Source organism: Cyrtonyx montezumae, unplaced genomic scaffold, assembly GCF_038088225.1.
Source record: "Cyrtonyx montezumae isolate F1298 unplaced genomic scaffold, pur_monq_1.0 scaffold_1, whole genome shotgun sequence".
NCBI classification, from domain to species: domain Eukaryota; kingdom Metazoa; phylum Chordata; class Aves; order Galliformes; family Odontophoridae; genus Cyrtonyx; species Cyrtonyx montezumae.
This window is the reverse complement of record NW_027071825.1, coordinates 22527626-22547573: the sequence shown is the minus strand read 5'-3', so window position 1 is coordinate 22547573 and position 19948 is coordinate 22527626. Positions and strand designations below refer to the sequence as shown.

Sequence of the window (19948 nt, the reverse complement as noted above, 5' to 3'; positions counted from 1 at the left end):
CACTCATGCCAACAGCACGATTAGTATGGATGTACACCCAGAACAACAAGCTGGAAGGCTTAAGCTCCTACCTCCTCAGCTTGGAGGATGCAAAGAACAGTGCTGCTTCCTACTGTGTAGTAAACAAGTTCCTGACATCACACATTTACTTAAAACTACCTCACTGTATCAGTGACAAAGATATAGCAGCCCAAGAAATTTGTACAATATTAGAGCAGAACTTCTCAACTCCCAGATTCCTTTCAAATTTTTCTTACTCTGGAGATCAACTTTTAGCTGCCTATAGGAAATTTAGCTTTCATTCTTAAAATAAACCCTTTAGAGTCAGGTGTCTTGGCCCAAATAACCATATGTTGGAGCATGACACGCACAAAGATGCTGGGACACAAACTTCTCCCAGGCTGGGACTCAGGACCTGATTTTGCAGTAACATCACCTGAGTTTCCAAAGACTTCCCTGTTCTGCTGTATTTGGACACCTGATGCTGCTTCCTGCTTCCCCCTGCACTGGGATTAACATGCTGCCCTTTGCTTTCTGCCTGCACGAGAGCAGCCTGCAACCATAACCTGACTTCTGCTCTACATCTCCAAGCACAGCCAACCACAGAATGAGAACCTCCAGGGGAAAAGCATTCCCACTGTTAACAGCGTGTTCTTCCTCCTCTCGTTCACAGAGGGATTCAAGTAGATAAGTTTACTCCTATGTCATCAGCAACCTCCAGCCCATCCCACAGCACCACATCCAATTCTCTCTGGATATTAGAAGCCTATCTTTACTTCAAGCTGGAAGATTTCCTGCTATACCAATGGGGCCTGGACACCGCCCTCGTGGCACAGGGCAGTGTGATGCTCCACCATGGCACGGCGTGAGGTTCCTTCCTCTTCCCAGGAAGTGTTCCAGCTCTCATAAACAGCCTGTTCTGGCCTGACAGATAGCTTCCTGAACAAGCCCTTGGAATTCCCTAGGGTCCTTATCTTAGTTAATGGCTAATTATTTTGATGGATAACAATGAATAATCACTTTCCCAGCTAAGAACTTCCTCTATTGACTTGTTTAACATTCCACTGAAGGTTAGTTGCCAAATGAACTCCTTTTTTGTCCAATATTTATAACTACGAGCTCATTCTTAGACTGAAAGGACTTGCTGGTGCTTCAGGTAAAGTCTCTTTCACTGGAGTACTTCTTACTATGACTGTTACGATTGACCTAACCTGCCTACTTGCCTACACTCCTGTCTTCATTTAAAAGATCAGTGAAGCCCAGAGGAAAAACAGTTATACTACACGGAGAGAAATTAAGAAGCTGCCTTTCATACAGATGTAACACTGACAGCATCTCATCACTTGCCACAAATGCTGACACATTTTTCTATTACACAGGACTTCACAAACTGCCTAATGGAAGATCTATGTGTAAGCACACAACCCAAATGGGAACATGAGAATTGAAAAGCATCAGCTTGGCTACACTGTACATGCACAGCACTTGCAACACTGTAAAAACAGAGAAAGGTGCTGAGACAGTGTAACTCCAGGATGTAGATTTTCTCCCTGTTACCAACCCCTCATCTTTCAATGTCTATGTTTACCCTAAATGAAACTCATTCAGAAGCAAAGAAGAGAACTTCTACGGGAAACAGAAACTGATTTCAGTGCCAGTCCAGGAGTAATTTAATTACGCTTAGATTGCTATTCAGGCACAATCAGTTTCTTCAAAACAGTTTCAGAGGTCACAAGACACAAAAATCACTTTGAAAACCATTCCAGCAGTTCCAGATGTAACTGCTTTCTGCTGCTGCATCCGTAACGCTGAGCTACGGTAAGATCTTCAGGCAGTCCAGAAATGAGGACTAGAGCAATTCCTTTTATAGTCACATTATTACGGGCTCTGCTCCAACTCAGAGAGGGAGGCTGAAGAGGAATTCCTATCCCACAATCTTGGCACTGTCTTCCAGATGAGCAGGACTCGTTCACTTCTTCCCTGGGTGTGACAGGCCACCACGTCCAGCACTGCAGAGGTGTCAGAGTGGATACAGCACTGTAAGGGGAAGGAAGTGGCCCAGAGCCTTGCTTTTATCTTTCACTTTAATATAGACAGCGTGGCCCCTTTGGTCCCCTCTCTCTTTTTTTTATTTTTCCCTTTGTTTTTCAAATGATTTGTTTTAAAAATGAAATCAGCAAAACAATGCAGCCAACTTAAACAAATACAGGAAACACAGAAGTGTAGGCTCTCTTTCTGAGCATCCTTAAACCAGCCCACACATTTGTCTGGGGAAAATGTGCTCTTACCCAGACGTGCATCTCTGTAAAAGAGTGGCAAAAGTAGTGTGCCTTATCAGCAGCACAGCATCAAGCCCCACAGACTTCACCTTCCTCCCCCTCTTCCCCCCACCACGACGTTTCTGCGTTGAGATCTCATATTTCTCACACTGACTAAACTGACCAAAGAAAATTCCTTGAAATGTTGAAGGTTCAGAAAAGGTCTCCAAAAAGTACTCTTCACAACTTAAGTTCTCAGTACTCCTTCAAGACATCCTCAGGACTGCAGCTAGTCCTCCTGAGAATGCAGTGAATTCAGCATCCATGGCAGCTACATCTTTCACATAAATAACAACAGCAAAAAAAAAAACTGAAGGGAGGAGGGCTTAACTTTCTAGATTACCACACACTAACTGTTCATGTGCCAGACTGCAATACATTTAAGTGGAAGTCTAGTCAAAGGCATTTCCAAACAATCAGTTTCCCAGGGACTGAATTACACAGTAAAAAATACCAATCTAAAAGAAAAACAAACCCGACAAAACGATATGCAAAGAACAGAACTGCTCTGTGGTCAGTATGGTAAGTAGGTGGGGATGAGACTGTCAGGGTGATAACCAGGTGTTACCAGAGCTGGATACACAGCATCAGTACAGCCCATGGTACTGAGTAAGCACACTATCCCTGCTGTGGATGAACTCAGAGCAGATAAAAGGATCAGAAAACATGTAAAAATGATTTTTCAGAAAGTATTACAGGACATAAAGGTTATTGTGAGTTGGAAATAATACCCTGTCAGATTTGAAAGTACTGGAGGAAAAAAGGAAAGAAATGGAAACTAATGTGCTTTAAGGGATAGGGACTGAGAAGGAAAAAGACTAATATTAGTCTACATTCAAGCACTGAAGGTAACTCTCTGACATAAACCACATCTCTACCGAGGTTACGTTACCATAATCTGTATCAGGACATACTGCAAACTTGAATATTCGTCAGTTTTTACTTACTTAACTCTTTCTCTCCAATTGGGTTCCAAAGAAATCTCTGGTTTTCTGGCTGTGACCCAACCAGTCCAATCACACACCCCCCTGTTATTCCTCTTCCTTTCACACTGTAAAACACTCACACGCACTCCCCAGCGAAAAGTCTTCAGAAGAACATAGACAGGAATGTAGAGACAAGGCTACAAAACCAAGCACTTTGAATAAGCAGCACTTACCTGGCAGACAGTTGCACTCAAAGGCAAAGTCACTTGTTTGATGACAAGTTCCTCCATTCATGCAGGGTGACGGAGAACAGGGCACGTACGTGCTCTCGCAGCGATGCCCTGTATAGCCTGGCTTGCACTGGCACCGGAACGAACCAGGCAAATTGATGCAGGTGCCACCATGGTGACAGAGCCCTGATGTGGCACACTCATTCACATCTATCTCACACTTCTGGCCAGTGTAGCCAGACTGACAGATGCAGGAGAACTTATGTCCAGATACAGAACATGTACTTCCATTGGCACAAGGTTGAGAGGTACAGGCATCAATCCACTGGCAGTCCTTTCCTGTGGGATGAAGACATAAATTGATATGAAAAACAGTTCCCTGTGTCATGCTTCGGGCTACCCCAAAATGGCTGGTGCGCTACATCTAAACCATGAATGTAAAAATGATTACAGGAATTATTTCATGTTTTACAATACTTGAAACAAAATCAACTTGCCAGTTACGGGAGAAAATCTGTAACCTATTTACAGATTACCAGTAAGACACAGAACTTGGTGATTTACAAAAATAACCCGTGACCTGAAATCGTACCACACTGCCAGTCATTCTCTTGTTCTACTTTCCCTTCAAGAAAGGAAGGAGGGAATTTCCATGCTTCTCCTCAGGCAACCAATTAACATTTTCCCACTCAAAGATTTCTCTGCCCAAATTTACTTTGTTTTCTCTAAAAGGTAGATTGTGAATTAAAACTCTAACGGCCATTTCAGAATAGCTTCTAGAGTCAGTTTTCCCACGGGGAGAGCCCCACAAGACCTAAATATCTTTCTGTTTTCGTGTAAAGGGTATGGAGTTTGACTTTCTCTCCCTGCCCCCTTCAGTTCTTTTATTGTTTTTATTTTTATCATGAAGTCATTTGGACTTCCTCTCATTTCCTGTGCTGAAGCTGTTAAATTTGAGAGCACATTGCAACTACCCCTGAATGTTCTAGGACCAGGGAACTCACAGCTGAGGGGGTCAGAAGGCACAACTGCAGAATCCCACCTGTGTAACCTGGAGGACAGACACACTCGTATGTTTCCTGGCTGTGGGGATGACACGTTCCTCCGTTCAGGCAGGGCTGGGACACATAGCAGATGTGTGATTCAGAGTATTGACAGTCCTCTCCCGTGAACCCTGGAGCACATTTGCAGGTGGCTTTTCCTATCAGAGATGTGGTCTCACAGGTTCCCCCATTCTTACACGTATTGCTCTCACAGGGGTTCCTGTACTGGCAGTAGTCTCCAAGGTAGCCTTCTCGACATCTGCAATAGGGAAGAAATTATTTGTAGCACATTCACCTTAAGCTTTGGTGTCCTGGGAAGATATCAACAATGAAGTCCACCCACCACATAAGTTATCTGAATTTGCTGTCACTGACGATAACACTGACAGTCCCAAAATGCCAAAGTTATAGATGCAGCAGATGAGACCTTTCTCCAGGATTCAGCAATGCTACCGAGCCAACTTAATTCGAACTTAAATTCGAACTCTGAAATCATTCACCACAAAACAAGCCAGTACTGCCTACAATCAGAGTTGCATTTGACATCAGAACAACTTCTAACACTTCCCTTCAAAACCTCAATACAAACCCAAGTGCTAAAGAACTGCTGAGTAACAATCAACTCCTTGCATCTATCCCCACTCCAATCAGCATCCTTTTTCAGAATGAAATCCAGCAGTTTCAGAGGTAGGAATTAACACCAGGTGTCACCCATCTCCCTGAATACATATACAGCAGTGTCTGAGGGCCTCAGGATCTTGAGCAGATCTCTCTCCTCAGCACTCCTGTGAGACAGGAACACTGTGCTATCCTCCTGCTGATAGCAAACGTGGGACTGCGACGTGCTGCAGCCTGCCCTGGGCGAGCAGCACCAGCACTGCAGTCAGGTCTCCCACGCCCCTGGCTAGCACCCTGACGGCAAGGTCACCGTTCCTCCCTTCCCACAGCAAAGAGAATACACACATACACACTATCTATAACTAGGGTAATATTTTATACAAAGATCTGTGATTACAGAATAATTGCAGTTATTTCTCTCTAACCTAAACTTATGTCAATACAGCCTGAGCGTGCTTGTCAGCTGCAATCCATCTTTTAACTGGCCTTTGTACCACAAATTTTCCATTTGAGTTTCAGCAATACGGGACCCAGCCCGCAAACACCACCCCTATGTCTATCCTCCCCCCCCCCTCCCTTTCCATTTGTTTCTTTCAGGTTGCAGAAAGCAGCAAGATGATAATGCTGGATAAAAACACTGCCTTAATGCTCACAAAATGTGACCGCCCGCTTGCTGCTTTTTCTACGGTGCACAGCTGCAAGCTTTAACTGCTAAGCAATTTAAGACACACACGGCCTGTGAAAGAGGACACGCATTTCACTGCAGAGATTGGGAGGCGAACATCAGCTATGACTTCTTCCAGGACAGCACAGATGCAACTATTAAATCAATGAGTTATTCACATCCAAAGAGAGCTCCACAAAATGCATGAAGTCTCTAGCTAGCCCCAAGACAAGAACGTAACAGTGAAGCCTTTTCCTTAAGCATTTCAAAATTCATGGTGGATAATAAACCTTAAAATTCAGTTTAAATCAAGGAATGGCCGTGAAGCTCTGTTTTCAGAGGGGCCATACTACAGGGGCCTGCTCTCATTCCTCTGCTATTTAATGCTTCTATCAACGAATAACGAAGGAAAACATCATGCTGATCAAACTCGAAGGTGAGAGGGAAAAAGTTCTTGACATAACAGTGCAGACTGCTTAACAAGTCAGTTCCAACGTGAAGCATATTGCAGCACTGTAAAGTCATACATCTACAAACAAAGAAACTTGGGCACGATGCAAGGCTCAGGTCTGTATACCAAAGGGAACAGGAAAGGAGATGGTTAATCAGAAGCCCCAAGTCCCCACAAAGAAAGTAACGTTTAACAACAGTTCCCAGTCTGAAAGATACACGTACAATAAGGGGTGGAAGTCAGAAGTTCAAGCTACATAAATCCCAATTAGAAATGAGATAAAAACTTTATTTTCAGACACGGCCTCGCACAGACTCTCAGCAGCAGAGAGAAACGACTGGAACAACGCATTTAAAGTTGCAGTGGAATTTCTCCATCACTCATGCTTGTTTAAAAGCACCCCAGGATTGGCTGCTGCAGGAAGAGCACGCACGCTAGTTCAAACACAGCTATTCAGAGACGCTATTATCCGAGTTACGCAACAGGTCATTACTAGATGACCACAACTGTTTTTTCTCATGTTAAAGTGCATCAACCAGCTTTAGCGGTACAACGAAAGCAACTAAGTCATATAATAGATGTGCGTAATCATAATTTACCATTCTCCACACCCAAATTAGGCTCCTTTCACCATGCAGTAATACTTTCAACTTCATACCCAAGAACAGACATGAAAGAGCAGCTTTCGCAGGGCAAGGCAGGATTAAAAGAGCCTGCAAGCTCTGAGAGGATGCCATTTGCACACTGCCCTCTGCCTCGTGCAGTCCTTGCTGTAGCAGCTGAAGGCTCACAGCACAAGCTGCAGCCCCATCACGGGGGAGGCAAGCCGCATACCCTAGGCCTGAAGCACGGCTGTTCTATGGGGCTGTGATCAGAAACGTTCAGACAAATCAGTCCGAAGAGCAGCAGGGTGCAGCATGGCTGTGCAGGAGCTCCATCACGCAGATCTGGCACCCAGCAGGCACGGCTGTGCCAAAAGCTGTGCGGCGGTGCAGCTCCCACGGCATTCACAGCCACACTTGGTGCACTGGGCAGCTCTGCTCGGAGCACATCTGCGTGGCTGCAGCCACAGCATAATTCTGCACATCTAGACATGAATAATTAATGGATAAAGTCAAATGGAGCTTCCATGCCGGAATGTTTACTAGACTTTGGTATAGGGATTCCCAGTTGCAGCGTGGCTGGGGATTTGGGCAGCTCGATAGCACACCAGGACCCAAAACAAATGGGATCTGCTCACTTTTTCTCATGAAAGAAAGAGCAACAAAGCAGTGTTTCTCAGCACCCGTCCCAGGACATCTCATCAGGCAAACAAGAGGCTTCCAACGCTCCTATCTGCTCCAACAAACACAAAACTGACCCAAACACACCTAAAAGATAAACTCTGAAATGCCTTTTCATTTGAAGGCCGTAAAACAAAACGTCTAGGGAACATCCCGTGTTGTGTCCATAAGCAAATAAACCACCTCTGGAAGCTCCTCTCCCACCCAGTGCAGCATCCAGGGCCAGGCTAAGTACACCTAACCATTGCCCCCAGGTGAGCAGGGAGCCTGAATGCTGGTTAAGAGCAGTGCTGGTAAGCTCTGACTGGAGGGCTGGGACTGTGCTCCATCCAGCACTCACACATCACCCACAGCTGACCCAGAGCTCCTTACGTAGCCCTTCTGGTATAAATGGACGTGGTTTAGTGGTGCGTTGAGGGCTGGATTAGATGACCTTAGAGGTCTTGTCCAACCTTAATGATTCTAAGGTTCAGTGAAAGCAGAGGAGTGTTCCAAGACCAGGCTTGTTCCAGGATCTTCTGAGGCTAATCAGAAAAACACACACTCCAGCAGGGAACAGCAAAAGCTCTTTTAATTTAAGCTCTTTACTTTCAGATAAGGCAAAGCCTTAAAGGACATGCCAGAGAGAACGTGTCTCCATGTGGAAAGTTGCTCAGTCAGGTATACCTAGCCCTCATACCCACCATGCTGCTCTCCTGATTAAGCGCTCCATCACACTGTTATGCAACCTTTCCCTGCAGCACAATCCTTCCTGAACCTTAAACAGAAAACCTACAAGCCAGATTTTCAACCATATCCCATCTGCAACACTTCTAGGCACAAATACTGGTGACTCAGTTCTAAGTTCTTGGTGTTGCCCCCAGTTCACGTTGGGCACCAAAGGGTTTCTAAAAAGAGGCAAACACTGAAAAAGAAGTCCAGACTTCTGAAAGGACACCATTATCCTCGGCTCCGTTCAGAAGCCCAGCAGCACTCCAGCATCCCGCTACCACTCTTCAGTTCTCACCCCCATCTCTATAGGAAGAGAACAAAAAAAAGCCCTAACAACCCAACCACATGCCTACAGTGCAGCTTCAAACTGTAGCAGCTTGCATCAGCTCCAAGTGACATGCTCAGAACAGGAAACCAAACCTTTGCCAAATCAGAGCCACTGTTTTTCCTCAGTTTTCCATCTAACACTCAGAAAAAGAAACAGGAAGATGAAGTTTGTTCTGGCACTTTCTGGAGAGGCATGAGCTCTCTAACCTACTTCATCAGGAATTTAATCTGTTAAGAACAAATTTCACATACAACTTAATTCAAATCATCATTTCTGAAAGCTGGAGAGTTTGAAATGGGAAAATGTCCTGTGGGCTGCATCAGCTATGCAGCTGCTTCTAATTAAAGCTTCTCCTTTACTCTCTCTGGGCTACTTTCCAGCACAAATACTTTAGTCGGAGCTCAACCCATTTTTTTCCCTCCTTTTCAGCTCCAGCCTGCCTTTGCCTCAGCACAGGCTCTCATGGAGCTAAACAAGAGGCGTAAGAACAAAAATGAAGGTATTTACCCAAATCTGAAGTATCCACATACCTACAAAGCTGCATTCAGTCTGACTAACACTACAAAGTGAAAACAGAAGACTCAAATAGGCTGCATTTTTTGGCTCTTCTGCTATGAAACTACACTGAATTTACCCCCCGATATTTAGCTCTCCTTTCGCCTGAAAAAGTTCCAGGAAAATATGTCTGTTCTGGTGGAAAAACCTTCTCACCTGCCACGTTACATCTGCCTGCTCACATTCATCAGCTCAGCCTCTACAGTCGCACTCACAGGCAGCTTTAACCAGGCTACCAGATGTTTGACTGTCATGGGAGTTTCCTATTCGGGCCCAGTGATATCATCTGGAGATGCACAGAAGGAAGCAGATGGCTTTAATTTAAAACGTGAAGGGAAGAATTTCCTCGTAGTTTTGCTTCTACCCCCACCAGCCCTACACTCCCCTTGCCTTCATTGGAAGATGCTTCAACGGCAGAGGAAGGAAAAAAAAAAAAGCAAAGCAGTCTGATGACTAACGTGAGAAGGGTCTCAACTATTTTGCTACAGATTTTAACCAGACTTCCTTCAGGCTCCCGGCTTCTGACTCCCACACCTACACCTCCTCTCAGGAGGGAGAACAGGATCCTCTGGTTAGCTTAGTAAGCGTTCCTTCCCATGTCTCAAGGCTCTCGTTTATGCGTCATACTTTGAATGCAAACCATGGGATGGGACGGCCTCTCTTTTCTGCACTTAAAGCAGTACACAACTATTGTCTCTAGCCCACAGAAAGCACTTGTACTGCATTCAACTTGGCTACGTACAAAGGAGGAACAGCAGCTGAAGCTTGAGCGTGTAAGGATTAGTTCAGCGTTTTTTGAGCACCTGAGCTCTGAACAGCTCTTGGTCCACACGAGTAAATCACAGCAGAAAGTTCTGATCAAGTGACTCAAGTCACTGCTCTTCCCAGATTTCATGTGGAAAAGTATATGTACTCTCCCCCCTTTCTCCACAGCCCTGGTCTCTAGGGTCTCCTTTAGCTGCCAAAGGGAGACTGAAGGAAGTAGGAAAGGGCAGCCCATTCTCAGAAAGGGACAACTTCTCAACTTTTGTATTTAGCCTTTCTGGAAAACTCTCAGACCTCATCCTGCTACGAGGTCTCTTACGGGTACTCCCCAGGGACTGGCCTCGGGACTGGCCTCGAAGGGATTAGTCCCTCGAGACTGACACTGAGATGTCTGCTGCAGTCCTTAAACGGTTTTAGCCTAGGATCTTGTCTTCAATCCCAGAACTCCTTGTGAATGATTTCTCACTCAAATGTAAGAAGATCCAGCTGGAAAGAAAGGTGGGTCAAAACCCCAGTACACGGACTGAAGTTACTGCAGAGGCTAGAACTGGGTTAGGAACCCCATAGTGCCACACTGCTGCCTCTGACTTCAGTGAGCTTTGAGGTCCTGCTAAACCTGTACCACGCAAATTCAAAGCACGCACAAAATTCAGCACACGAACTGAAAACACATTGCTCACTGAAGAGGCACAAAAGCTCACAGCTGCACAGAGCTTGACAGCTTCGGGCATAAAGGACGTGCTGTGGGATCCAGCCCTTTTGGCATCAGCATGCTTCAACGGCCTCCAAGTCTGACTAAGCACAGCAAATGAACCACCACGGTTACTACCGCGCTTCTTACCACCAGCCCAACAAAGGACGAGTGCTCAAGCAGTACTTCAGCTTGCATAGAGATACTGATATCCCTTCTGGACACAGCGTGCAGCAGTTGTAAGGTCAAAAATTCAGTCTTAAAAGCCTATAAAACATGAGAAGCAGCGAGGCCCAGCTTCCTCCCCCAGGCCTGGGGCACCCCTACCCCAACTCCCTCCTTTCTCACTTCTGCTTCTCTCGCTGGCACTGCTTCTGCTCCCTGCCACTGGGGCACAGGGGAGGGAAGCTGGGAGGCCACAGCTGCCAAACAAGGGGAAACCAGCTAAGCTACTGTCTGCTGCAGGGCCCTGATGAACATCCAGCATGGAAGCAGCCATCTGAGTTACCACGTCCACCTGCCGCAGAGCCAATCCCAATGCTAAGAGAACAGAGGGCAGCACAGCCAAAATCTCTGCCTGTCCTTGGAACATCTGCCTCTACCCACAACTTCTCAGCCTGCCTGCAATCGCAGAAATATTATTGCAAGATAGCAGTACTACCCCCCAGGCTCTTCCTACAGCTGCTTCCCAGTCCTCCAACAGCAGTGAGAGGAGGAGAAAGGGCTTTCTCATGATGTTCACAACTAGCGTTAGGCAGCAAGATGTTATCCCAATTCTTCTGCTGGAAACAAGAGCATGCAAGAAGGCTCCCTCATGCTTAACACTCTGGTGTACCACAGGGTGTCCAGAGATGCTTTGAGATAAAATATACTTCAGTGCAGAACCAAGCCAAACCACAATTGAAACTGCTTTTAGCCAAAGCAGGACTCAGAAGGCTTGGAAGGACAGGTTCCCTTCATAATGCTACAGGGCATTCTCACTTCAGCTGCACACACGTCCATATTCCCTGCAATAGGGTCTACGTTCTCACCACACCAGTCAGCGAATGAGTACAGAATGATCTCTCCAGCAAAAACTCTGCTCTTGGAAGAAGCAAACACAGGAATGCATGGTTTTCTAAATATAAAACCAAGGTCAAAGAAGGTCAGTAGTTCTATCAAACAGTGCCACAAAATGACAGCCATGGGCCTGGAGCACTACCAGGGGAGCTGAGCTACTTAAAGGGCACTCGCAGAGCCGTATGATAAAGACCCAGTTCCACTTTCCTTACAAGGGTCACAATTGTCGTTCCCATAACAGAAGCCAGACCCACAAGAATAAAAGTTTCTCAGTAGAAATCTTGCTCTCTTTTAATGGAGTAGACACAACTGGACTTTCTGACAAAGAAATCTATCACTTGCTGCTTTGCCAAGTATTTAGACTAGGTGTTTTGCTCATGTTACCCATGTCTTATTCATCATGTATGATTATTTCCAATGCAGATTCATCTTCAGTTGTTCACTTGTTTCTTACAGAAAGCAAGGTTAAATGGATAGGCTGATCACACACTAGAGCAAACAACTCTGCCGAGAGGAGGTACAGAAAGAGGAAGAGAGCCTACTGTAATAACTCACTGCCCAGCAGAGGAAGTACTAAGAAAACTTGAAAAAAAAAAGTGGAAGGCGTGGAGATTTAGATAATCAGCGAGCTATCCCTCAGACCTAGAAGCCAAGCAACTTGCCTTATCAGTAAGTTCAGTTTCCTGCACAAACCACTACTACGCTTACAGGCATCAAAAATTCAGAAAGTCATTTAGTTGATGACACTAGATAGAAAGTTCCTCTATTCAGAGTTCCTCATCATGCAGGAAAGAAAAAAAACCAACAAAAACACAAAAACAAGCACAACCAAAAAGTTAAAACCAAAACAAGATGTTAAGAATCAGCCTGCTAAGGTAGAGTCTCCAGGCTCCACAACTGAGGATTCTTTATTTTGCATTTTTTTTTCCCTTTCTGTAAAGAAGTTCTTGAGCCAGAACTGGAAAACAGACACATACTCCTCCAAATACACTGGTCTGCTCAATTACTCTGGTGCCTGCAAAAGAACTCAGCTGTTATGCACGGGAAAGGTTGGCTTTAGACTTGCAAGAAGGCTTTGCATTAGAAGGAGGAAGGCAACATCAGAATCATACATGGAGTTACTGCTGCACGTTCTAAAAAACTCAAGGATGGTCAAATCTACCACTGTGACAATATACCAGGACCTAAACTGCACTACAAACACTGAAAGGAAGTTAAACCCTCAAACAGAGTAAACAGTCAAAGACATATTTGACAGGAACATATAAGTTGGAGAAAACATCCTTTGGACGGTACAAGCGGCACCAGCATCAACACCAACTGTGTCTATTGCCTTTGTCATGACCCACATACTTTGGCTCCAGACTCACACACTTAGGTACTCATCAGGCAGACCTACTAACTCCTCACACTTTCTTGTTTCCATCTTAAAAAAGGGGTGAAAAGTAGGAAAAAAAAATCCAACTTTGTTTCAGAAAGGGCAGCTCAGTTCTGCTGACAGCAATCTAAAGCACTAGCAAAGAAAGGCCTAGGAAGCAATAAGAGCTGGATTTAAAAAATAGCAATAGGGAATAGTAAGTTACATATTCACCCTTTTATGACATCAGGTATCGACCTCAAACTGAGAAGAACTCAAGCTTAGTTTACGATTTCCCTTCGTGTGTGCCACAGGTGCAATTTAAGTACATCAAGTTTGGTGCACCATATTCACAGAAAGAACTAAAGAATGCAGCCAAGGGAGATGGATACAGAGAAAAGGATGAAGAACTGAGCCACGTGTTAGCTGAGCTAAATCAATGAGACAAAATTCACTGATTCTTATAGAACGCGAGCATTAAGGAAAGAAGGATTCAGCATGCTAGAAAATGACAATTAGCACTGGTCAAGTAAAAAAAGGTTTAGAAAAATCAATCTATTTGCTGTAGATGTAGTAAACAAGCCCTAACAAACAAGGAAGACTTATCTTCTTGTGAAACAACCTTTTTAAAAATCTAAATATTACAATTAAAAAAGGTGAGCTTCATTTAAACAGACATGATCCCATTCCTCAGGCACCACTCATTCTTCCAAAGCTCTTCATGACAATCAGTTTTCCATGCAACAACACTGTGAAGGCACCATTAAACAAGGGTGTCAGCACTCACCAAAATCAATTACAGGATAGAGATAGGTGTGGGTGTTTGTTTGGCCTTGTTTATTTGTTTGTGACTCCCACGTTACTGTTCTAGCACACAAAAGGGAAATGGCACTCTTCAAAGCACTGAGTAATCCCGACAAAACTCCAGAATCCCCAGTATGAGGCTGAGGCTCTGTAAGTTAACCCTAGCTACAGGATGGAGAGCAAGCTCTGATTTAACTTGCAGGTCTCTTGAAGCAATGACCAGTTGTTATCTCTGATCAGCTCTGCCTCTCCTCCTAACCAAAGGGAAAGCGATCAAACAGATGAGATCCAAACACAGAAATGTGGATGAGAACTCCAGATTTCTCACATTACAAGTTAGCACAGAAGAACTAACGCACTAGCAAGAAATACACACTGTGCTAAAGCTGTCAGTGCTGAATGCACCTGGTAAGTAAATCTTAACTCATATTTCCTTCCTTTTTATGGCCCCGAATGAAAGAACACTGACAAATTAAATGATTAGAAATTAAAACAACTTACTTGCAATATCCTGTACCATTTTGATAAGGAATGCACTTTCCCTCATTAACACAAGGTTTGGAATCATCCATACACTGCAAAGCTGAAAGGAGAAAGAAAAGAAACACAGCAGTTAATATGGTAGCAACACGTGTCAAGACAAAGCTTCATTAATGCATTTTGGGGAATTAAAATCTTAGAACTGAGAATTTTATATGACTGCAACAAACCCAAAGACACTGTCACATAGCTTAAATTAAACTCTGGCAGCATTAAGAGAAAGAGATAGAAAGAAGAATCAAGCACAGAATTGCTCATCAGGCAACTAAATGCAACCAGAATTTCTCTTAGGCAGATTTTCAAAGCCAAGCACAGAATAATTTCAGCAATCACAATAATCACATCAGCACTTGCATATTTTAGCTTTAGTGCCATACAGTTACTACTTCCTGAGTAAAATTCTGCAGTGAAATTCTCCAAGATGAGAAGCAACGACTCCTAAGTCTCCTTTCAAAATATCTTCAGTTTTTCCTTTCTTCCTACTATCTCCAAGGACACTTGGCATTGAAATACAGTCATCTGTCCCTCATAAGCCCCCCTGCTGCAAGTTCTTAGCACTCCAGACGGCAAAGACTTTGGTATTTGTGAAGAGGAAATACCAAGTATCTCAAACTTGTCATTTTCAGCATGGTGTTTTAAAGAAGACACTAAACATTACATAGCTCAGTACTGAACAATTCTCCTCCAGTTTTCTGGAATCTGTAGTGACATCAGTTCTGATGGAAGTGACACTGCAAGTGCCCATCTCTTGGCCAGGACTGGAACCAGCAAGCCAGCAGTGCTCTGAATGCAGCAGGTGGGAAGGAAGCGTGGAGCAGAGGGCACCGTAGAACCACAGAGATTTAATGGGCCCATCCATACCAGAGCTTGCCATTTGAGTAGCACTGAAGCAGCGGGTAAAGGTCTAGGAATCAGAAGATATGGGTCCTATCCCAAGCTTTACCCGTGCACCCAGAAGTCCTGTCCTCCAGCTGTCACCACCCAGGGTCTCTTTGGGTATTTCACAATAACCCCAGTGCACTAAACAGGTCGCACGCTCTGCGAGGTGCGGTGCTTCATGCTGGCAACCCCTGCAGAACACAGCTAAATCAAACCCAGGAGCATTAATAATATTTCCCACACACGAGCACGTCTGTTTTCTGTTAACTCGATTTCTGAAAATGGGGCACTTGGATAGCACTGCTCACGCAGAGCTCTCAGGAAATGAACCAAATTCCACTTGGAGCCCCTTTCAGATAACCTCGGGGTCAGTGTTACTAAGCAACAGAAATATCAACGCAGATTTTGTATGGCATTCCCCCCCACGGCGTTCAGACACGCTTACACTGATCCGCACCTGTCTGACAAGTTTCACCCCATTCACCAACAGCATCCACGAGCCTCCAAACCTCATGTGCTCCCGGCAGAAATCAGAGGTGCAGCAGCTCCCTTTCAGAGCAGGAATTAGCTGCAGCAAGGCTCAGACACACCGTGCTCAGAGGAGGCTGCACAAGGACTGGTAACGGTCAGACCTCTCTGCCCACTAAGTGTGAGGAGCTGCAAGGGATGGGAAAGTGAGCCTCAAGGAACCAGGGGGGAGAAACAGAGCTGCTATTCCCACCTCACTACCTTAACACTCCTTTAGCTTTTATTTTTTAAACCGATCAAGCCACTGAAGCAAATGCTCAGAGGATTATTTCCTTTGTGCCCCGCTTTCAGACAGGATTTTGTAACCCCTTGGAGAGCCCGCGTCCCCAGCGAGAGCTGCCCGGCCAGGATTTTGTAACCCTCATGGTAAAAGCTTAACCAGCTCCAGGCCAGAGCCAGCCACCCCACAGCTGCACGGCCACGGCCCAGGGCTCCCAGCAGCAATCCCATCCAGCAACTCCAGCTCTGCTCACTGGGCCACGCATGGCTACCGCAGACAGGTCTTGGCAAAGTAATGATTAATTTCCCCCTGGGTTTTGACAAATTATTTTTGCCTTGAACTGCTGTTTAGAGGGTCATTAAATGACCAGTAGTCCTTGGAATTCTTTAGCAGCGATGGATTGAGCAGCAGAATGCAGGCAGCTAGATAGACCTTGCATGTTAAAGTTTAGGAATGAACAAAGCTAAAAAAAAAGAGAAAGAAAAATGGCTTTTGCAACTTAGACTGAGCAGAAATGCATGGAAACGTGACTAGAACTGAAGCTACTATAAACATACTGATATTCCAAGATGAATATTAAAAGTAACATGATGACTTCTCTTCAAAAAAAGAAATCACAAGGGAAACTGAAGGCTGCAGTTCTCACAGCAGCACTGGCATCTGTGTGCACAAAGCACTGTCTTCCTGTATTTCATATCTTCAACAATTTCACAACGTGCACAAAACCAAGGCATTTCAACATCACTTACTTCAAAAGCTGCTTTTCTGCTACTGCACTACTCCCCGTTCTAAAGTTAAGAGTACCAGAAACCATCTCCTGCCTCAGCCAGCAGGAAAAGTTTGTTTGAGACATCCATTACTCTAAGCAGAAATATGTTCTCATGCTGTAGCATGAGATGATACTTTCTTTTCAACAAGAAAGTCAGCCTTTCTCCATAACATATGCTGTCCAGACTGGGATGGAAGTGCTGCTTTTGACTGTCCTCTTCTGTGCTTAAATATAAACATAAAAGCAATGGGGATTGTTTGCTGGGTTACTGGCCCTGCCCCAGCTTCACTCCGGTGTGCTGCAGGTCTCTGTGGTGAAAGCCCAGGGCTCCCTGCTGCACCACTTCAACCAGTCCCATTGGGCACCACGCAGGGGTATGGGGAAATCTCCCTGTGATGGCCAAAAAGCTGCCCTGAAGTCCTTATGGCGAAGTGGGCAGGCCACCTCTCAGGGAGAGAAGTGTTCAATTTCTAGCATGCGTTCTAGATAAGCTTGAAAGGGCTCTAAGATGAGGGCTGGAAGTGTGCCTGAGACGAATGCTATCAGCAGCATGACCCGGACTACAGCCCACACAGACCCTTACCACATGAAGGCCCAGTTTGAACCCAATACATTAACTGGCCGACCAGGATTGCTCTGCAAGGCCTGAGTGCATCACAATAAGCACAGGCACAAAGCGTTACCCTCAAAACAACTGTTGGAAGTGCTGTGACTCCAAGAGTCTGAAGCACAACTCAGAGTTAGCTGCCACACAGTTTAGCTCAGGCTTCGTGGTTTTGGCTAGAGATAGCTACAGTAAAACTAGAGGAAAAGAAGTTACACTTCTGCCTCATTGCTTTTTAAGGATGCCAAGATGACCTGAAAGTTGTGATTTGGTTTCTGTTCTTCACCTGCACACTATAAACTCAGTTTTTCCAAGCTAGAAAACCAAAACAGCAAAGAGTTGGTGTAGAGAGCTGTAAGCATTGGGGCTCAGCCTTTAAGATAGAAGGCTGCCATTGGGAAACAGAGCCATAACTAGAGTAAGTCTGAATGGGCTTCACAGCAAGCACAAAGAGAAGAAGTCAAGCTGAAATACAACCCTGAAATACCCAAGCAATTAATGCTGCAAAGAAGAGATGTTATGAAGCTGGTTTGCCATAGCTCTGTGAAGTGTGGCTGGTGATCCTGCATCTAAGAAGGCTCTGACCAAAGTTTTACTGCCACAGGAGAAACGAATCTTCTGACAGAACCTGCTGGACCAGCGAACGTGGTACAGCCTTACCCACAGAATGACACTGCGCTGGTCCCTGTCCTCCTTCTGCCCATCAGTTTTCCATTAAGTTCATAGAAACTCGGTATCTTTGTATCTAGACATCTGACACATTTGGCTGCAACTTAGCTCTACGTGCATGCGTTGTCTTGGGAGAAAAGCTTGAAAACAATCTACTCATCGCACAGAAGAAAAAAACCACAAAGTACAATGTTAAATACTCGATAGGAAACAAAAGGGCAAAATATATTTTTGATAGGATTTAACCGTCGCAACTGACACCACTTCAACTGTTGCCATCACACCCCAGGAGGAAGCAGGCAGGGACTCAGGGACTCAGAGCCCAGAGCCGGCAGCAGAGGAAGCACAGGAGCCACATGTGCCAGCTCACCGCACTCAAGTACCACCAGCACGGTCAGCAACCACAACCACACCGCACATCGGGGTGCCAAGGGAGTGAAATACTGCTCCCGCTTCCCTCCAGGAAACAGGAGCCAAGAAAAGCCTGAATGAGGAGGAGCAATCCAGAGTTAGACCGGTAGCTTCTGTGTGTGCCGAAAGGAGCAGCGTTCCTCCTCCGCAGCAGCTGGCACCGCGGTGAGTGAGGGAGCAGACTGCTCCACAAGCTGTAAGGAATAACGCTGAGAACGCCCTGACAGTCCAGCTCTGAAGGGAAACCACCAAAGGAGAGAGAAATCACTACGTTATACACTAACCTCAAAAGATTACAGTTCAAATAAGATTATGTACTGAGGAAGAAGACACTGATTTTTCGCATCATCCGTGGGGCTGAGCAGAGCTCACAGAAGCATGAAGGAATTCAAGCCCTGCGCCCTGTGGGACAGAAAGCCCCACACTCCAAACTGGTTGGGCTTCTTTTGCCAGCTTCTCCAGACTTCCTAAGTAAAAAAAAAACCTCCAGAAAAGTGTATTTAAGAGGATTTTAGAACAAGGCTGTAAGAAGAGATTTTGTTTTAAAAACCCATCTTAAACAAAAAAACATGAGGTCAGGAATCTGGGGTCTGGCAAAAACAGCAATCTGCCCTCTCAAAGGCAGGGCTGGGAACGTCCAAACTCACAGGTGGAACTGGAGCCCTCATGTCTGAGGTCTCACCTAGCAGTTAGAGGACTGCACTCCTAGCAGGCAGTGGCACTTTGCATGCACACCTCTCCTGTTTAAGCACTACCGATAAAAGCAGAACTTACAACAGACACTGAATTCAGGATGAACTTGTGAAACAGTTCAAACTCTCGTCAGTAATCACATATCCCATTTCCTTTCACAGCTACTGCTCCCTGCCTTCCCATGTTTTCAGTTTTCCAAACAAAGCCAAAAGGCCTCAAATCCACAGCTGCAACATAAAGCGTTTAGTTAAAAAAAAATAGGGAAGGCAATTAAAGAGCTGAGGAGGTATTGGTGTTTCTATGGAAATCTGGCAGACAGGAGCCATGCTTGCGTGTTCTCCATAGTCTTCCATCATTCTGCAGCACTAAATCTTTATGAATTTGAACACTCCAAATGCCTGCCCTGCCGAAATGCCTGCCCACTGCTTGCCCTTAGCTTCCATCGCAGCCCATGGTGATGTCAGAGCAACAAGACTCACTGCGTGGAACAAACAGCAGACACCAGCGCCGTTTTGAGATACAAAGCTCTTTTTTCATCCTCGTGCGGGCTAAAAAAAGGACATGTGCCCTAGGAACAGACTATTTTCTAAACAGAATGAGCAATTATTTCTGCAGCCTTCAGAGGATCGTGTATATGGGTGATACTTCTTCTGGATGGGTGCCGACAACACGCAGCCCTGGTGAGATGATTTCAGAATGAACGCACAGAAAACAAGAACAGAACTACAGAAGGACTTCAGATGCTTAGAGAAGTTCTTTCTTTTCCCCCCAAGATGGATGCCACTTCCTTAATGGGTCAGAATCACTGTACTATCCCTTGGCTTTGCAGCCT

The 19948-nt window shown here is 45.2% G+C and overlaps 1 protein-coding gene across 3 annotated transcripts in view; it reads right to left on the bottom strand.

Annotated features, from left to right (window-relative positions):
• NOTCH2 (notch receptor 2) overlaps positions 1 to 19948 on the bottom strand; it is a 79186-nt gene that overhangs the window by 56816 nt on the left and 2422 nt on the right. For all 3 annotated transcript variants that reach the window (XM_065743746.1, XM_065743756.1, XM_065743764.1), the window contains exons 2-4: positions 14305 to 14386; positions 4517 to 4776; positions 3478 to 3813 (exon numbers count right to left, since the gene is read on the bottom strand). In XM_065743746.1, coding sequence (XP_065599818.1) covers positions 3478 to 3813; positions 4517 to 4776; positions 14305 to 14386 — 678 coding nt within the window. The remainder of the gene's footprint in view (positions 1 to 3477; positions 3814 to 4516; positions 4777 to 14304; positions 14387 to 19948) is intronic.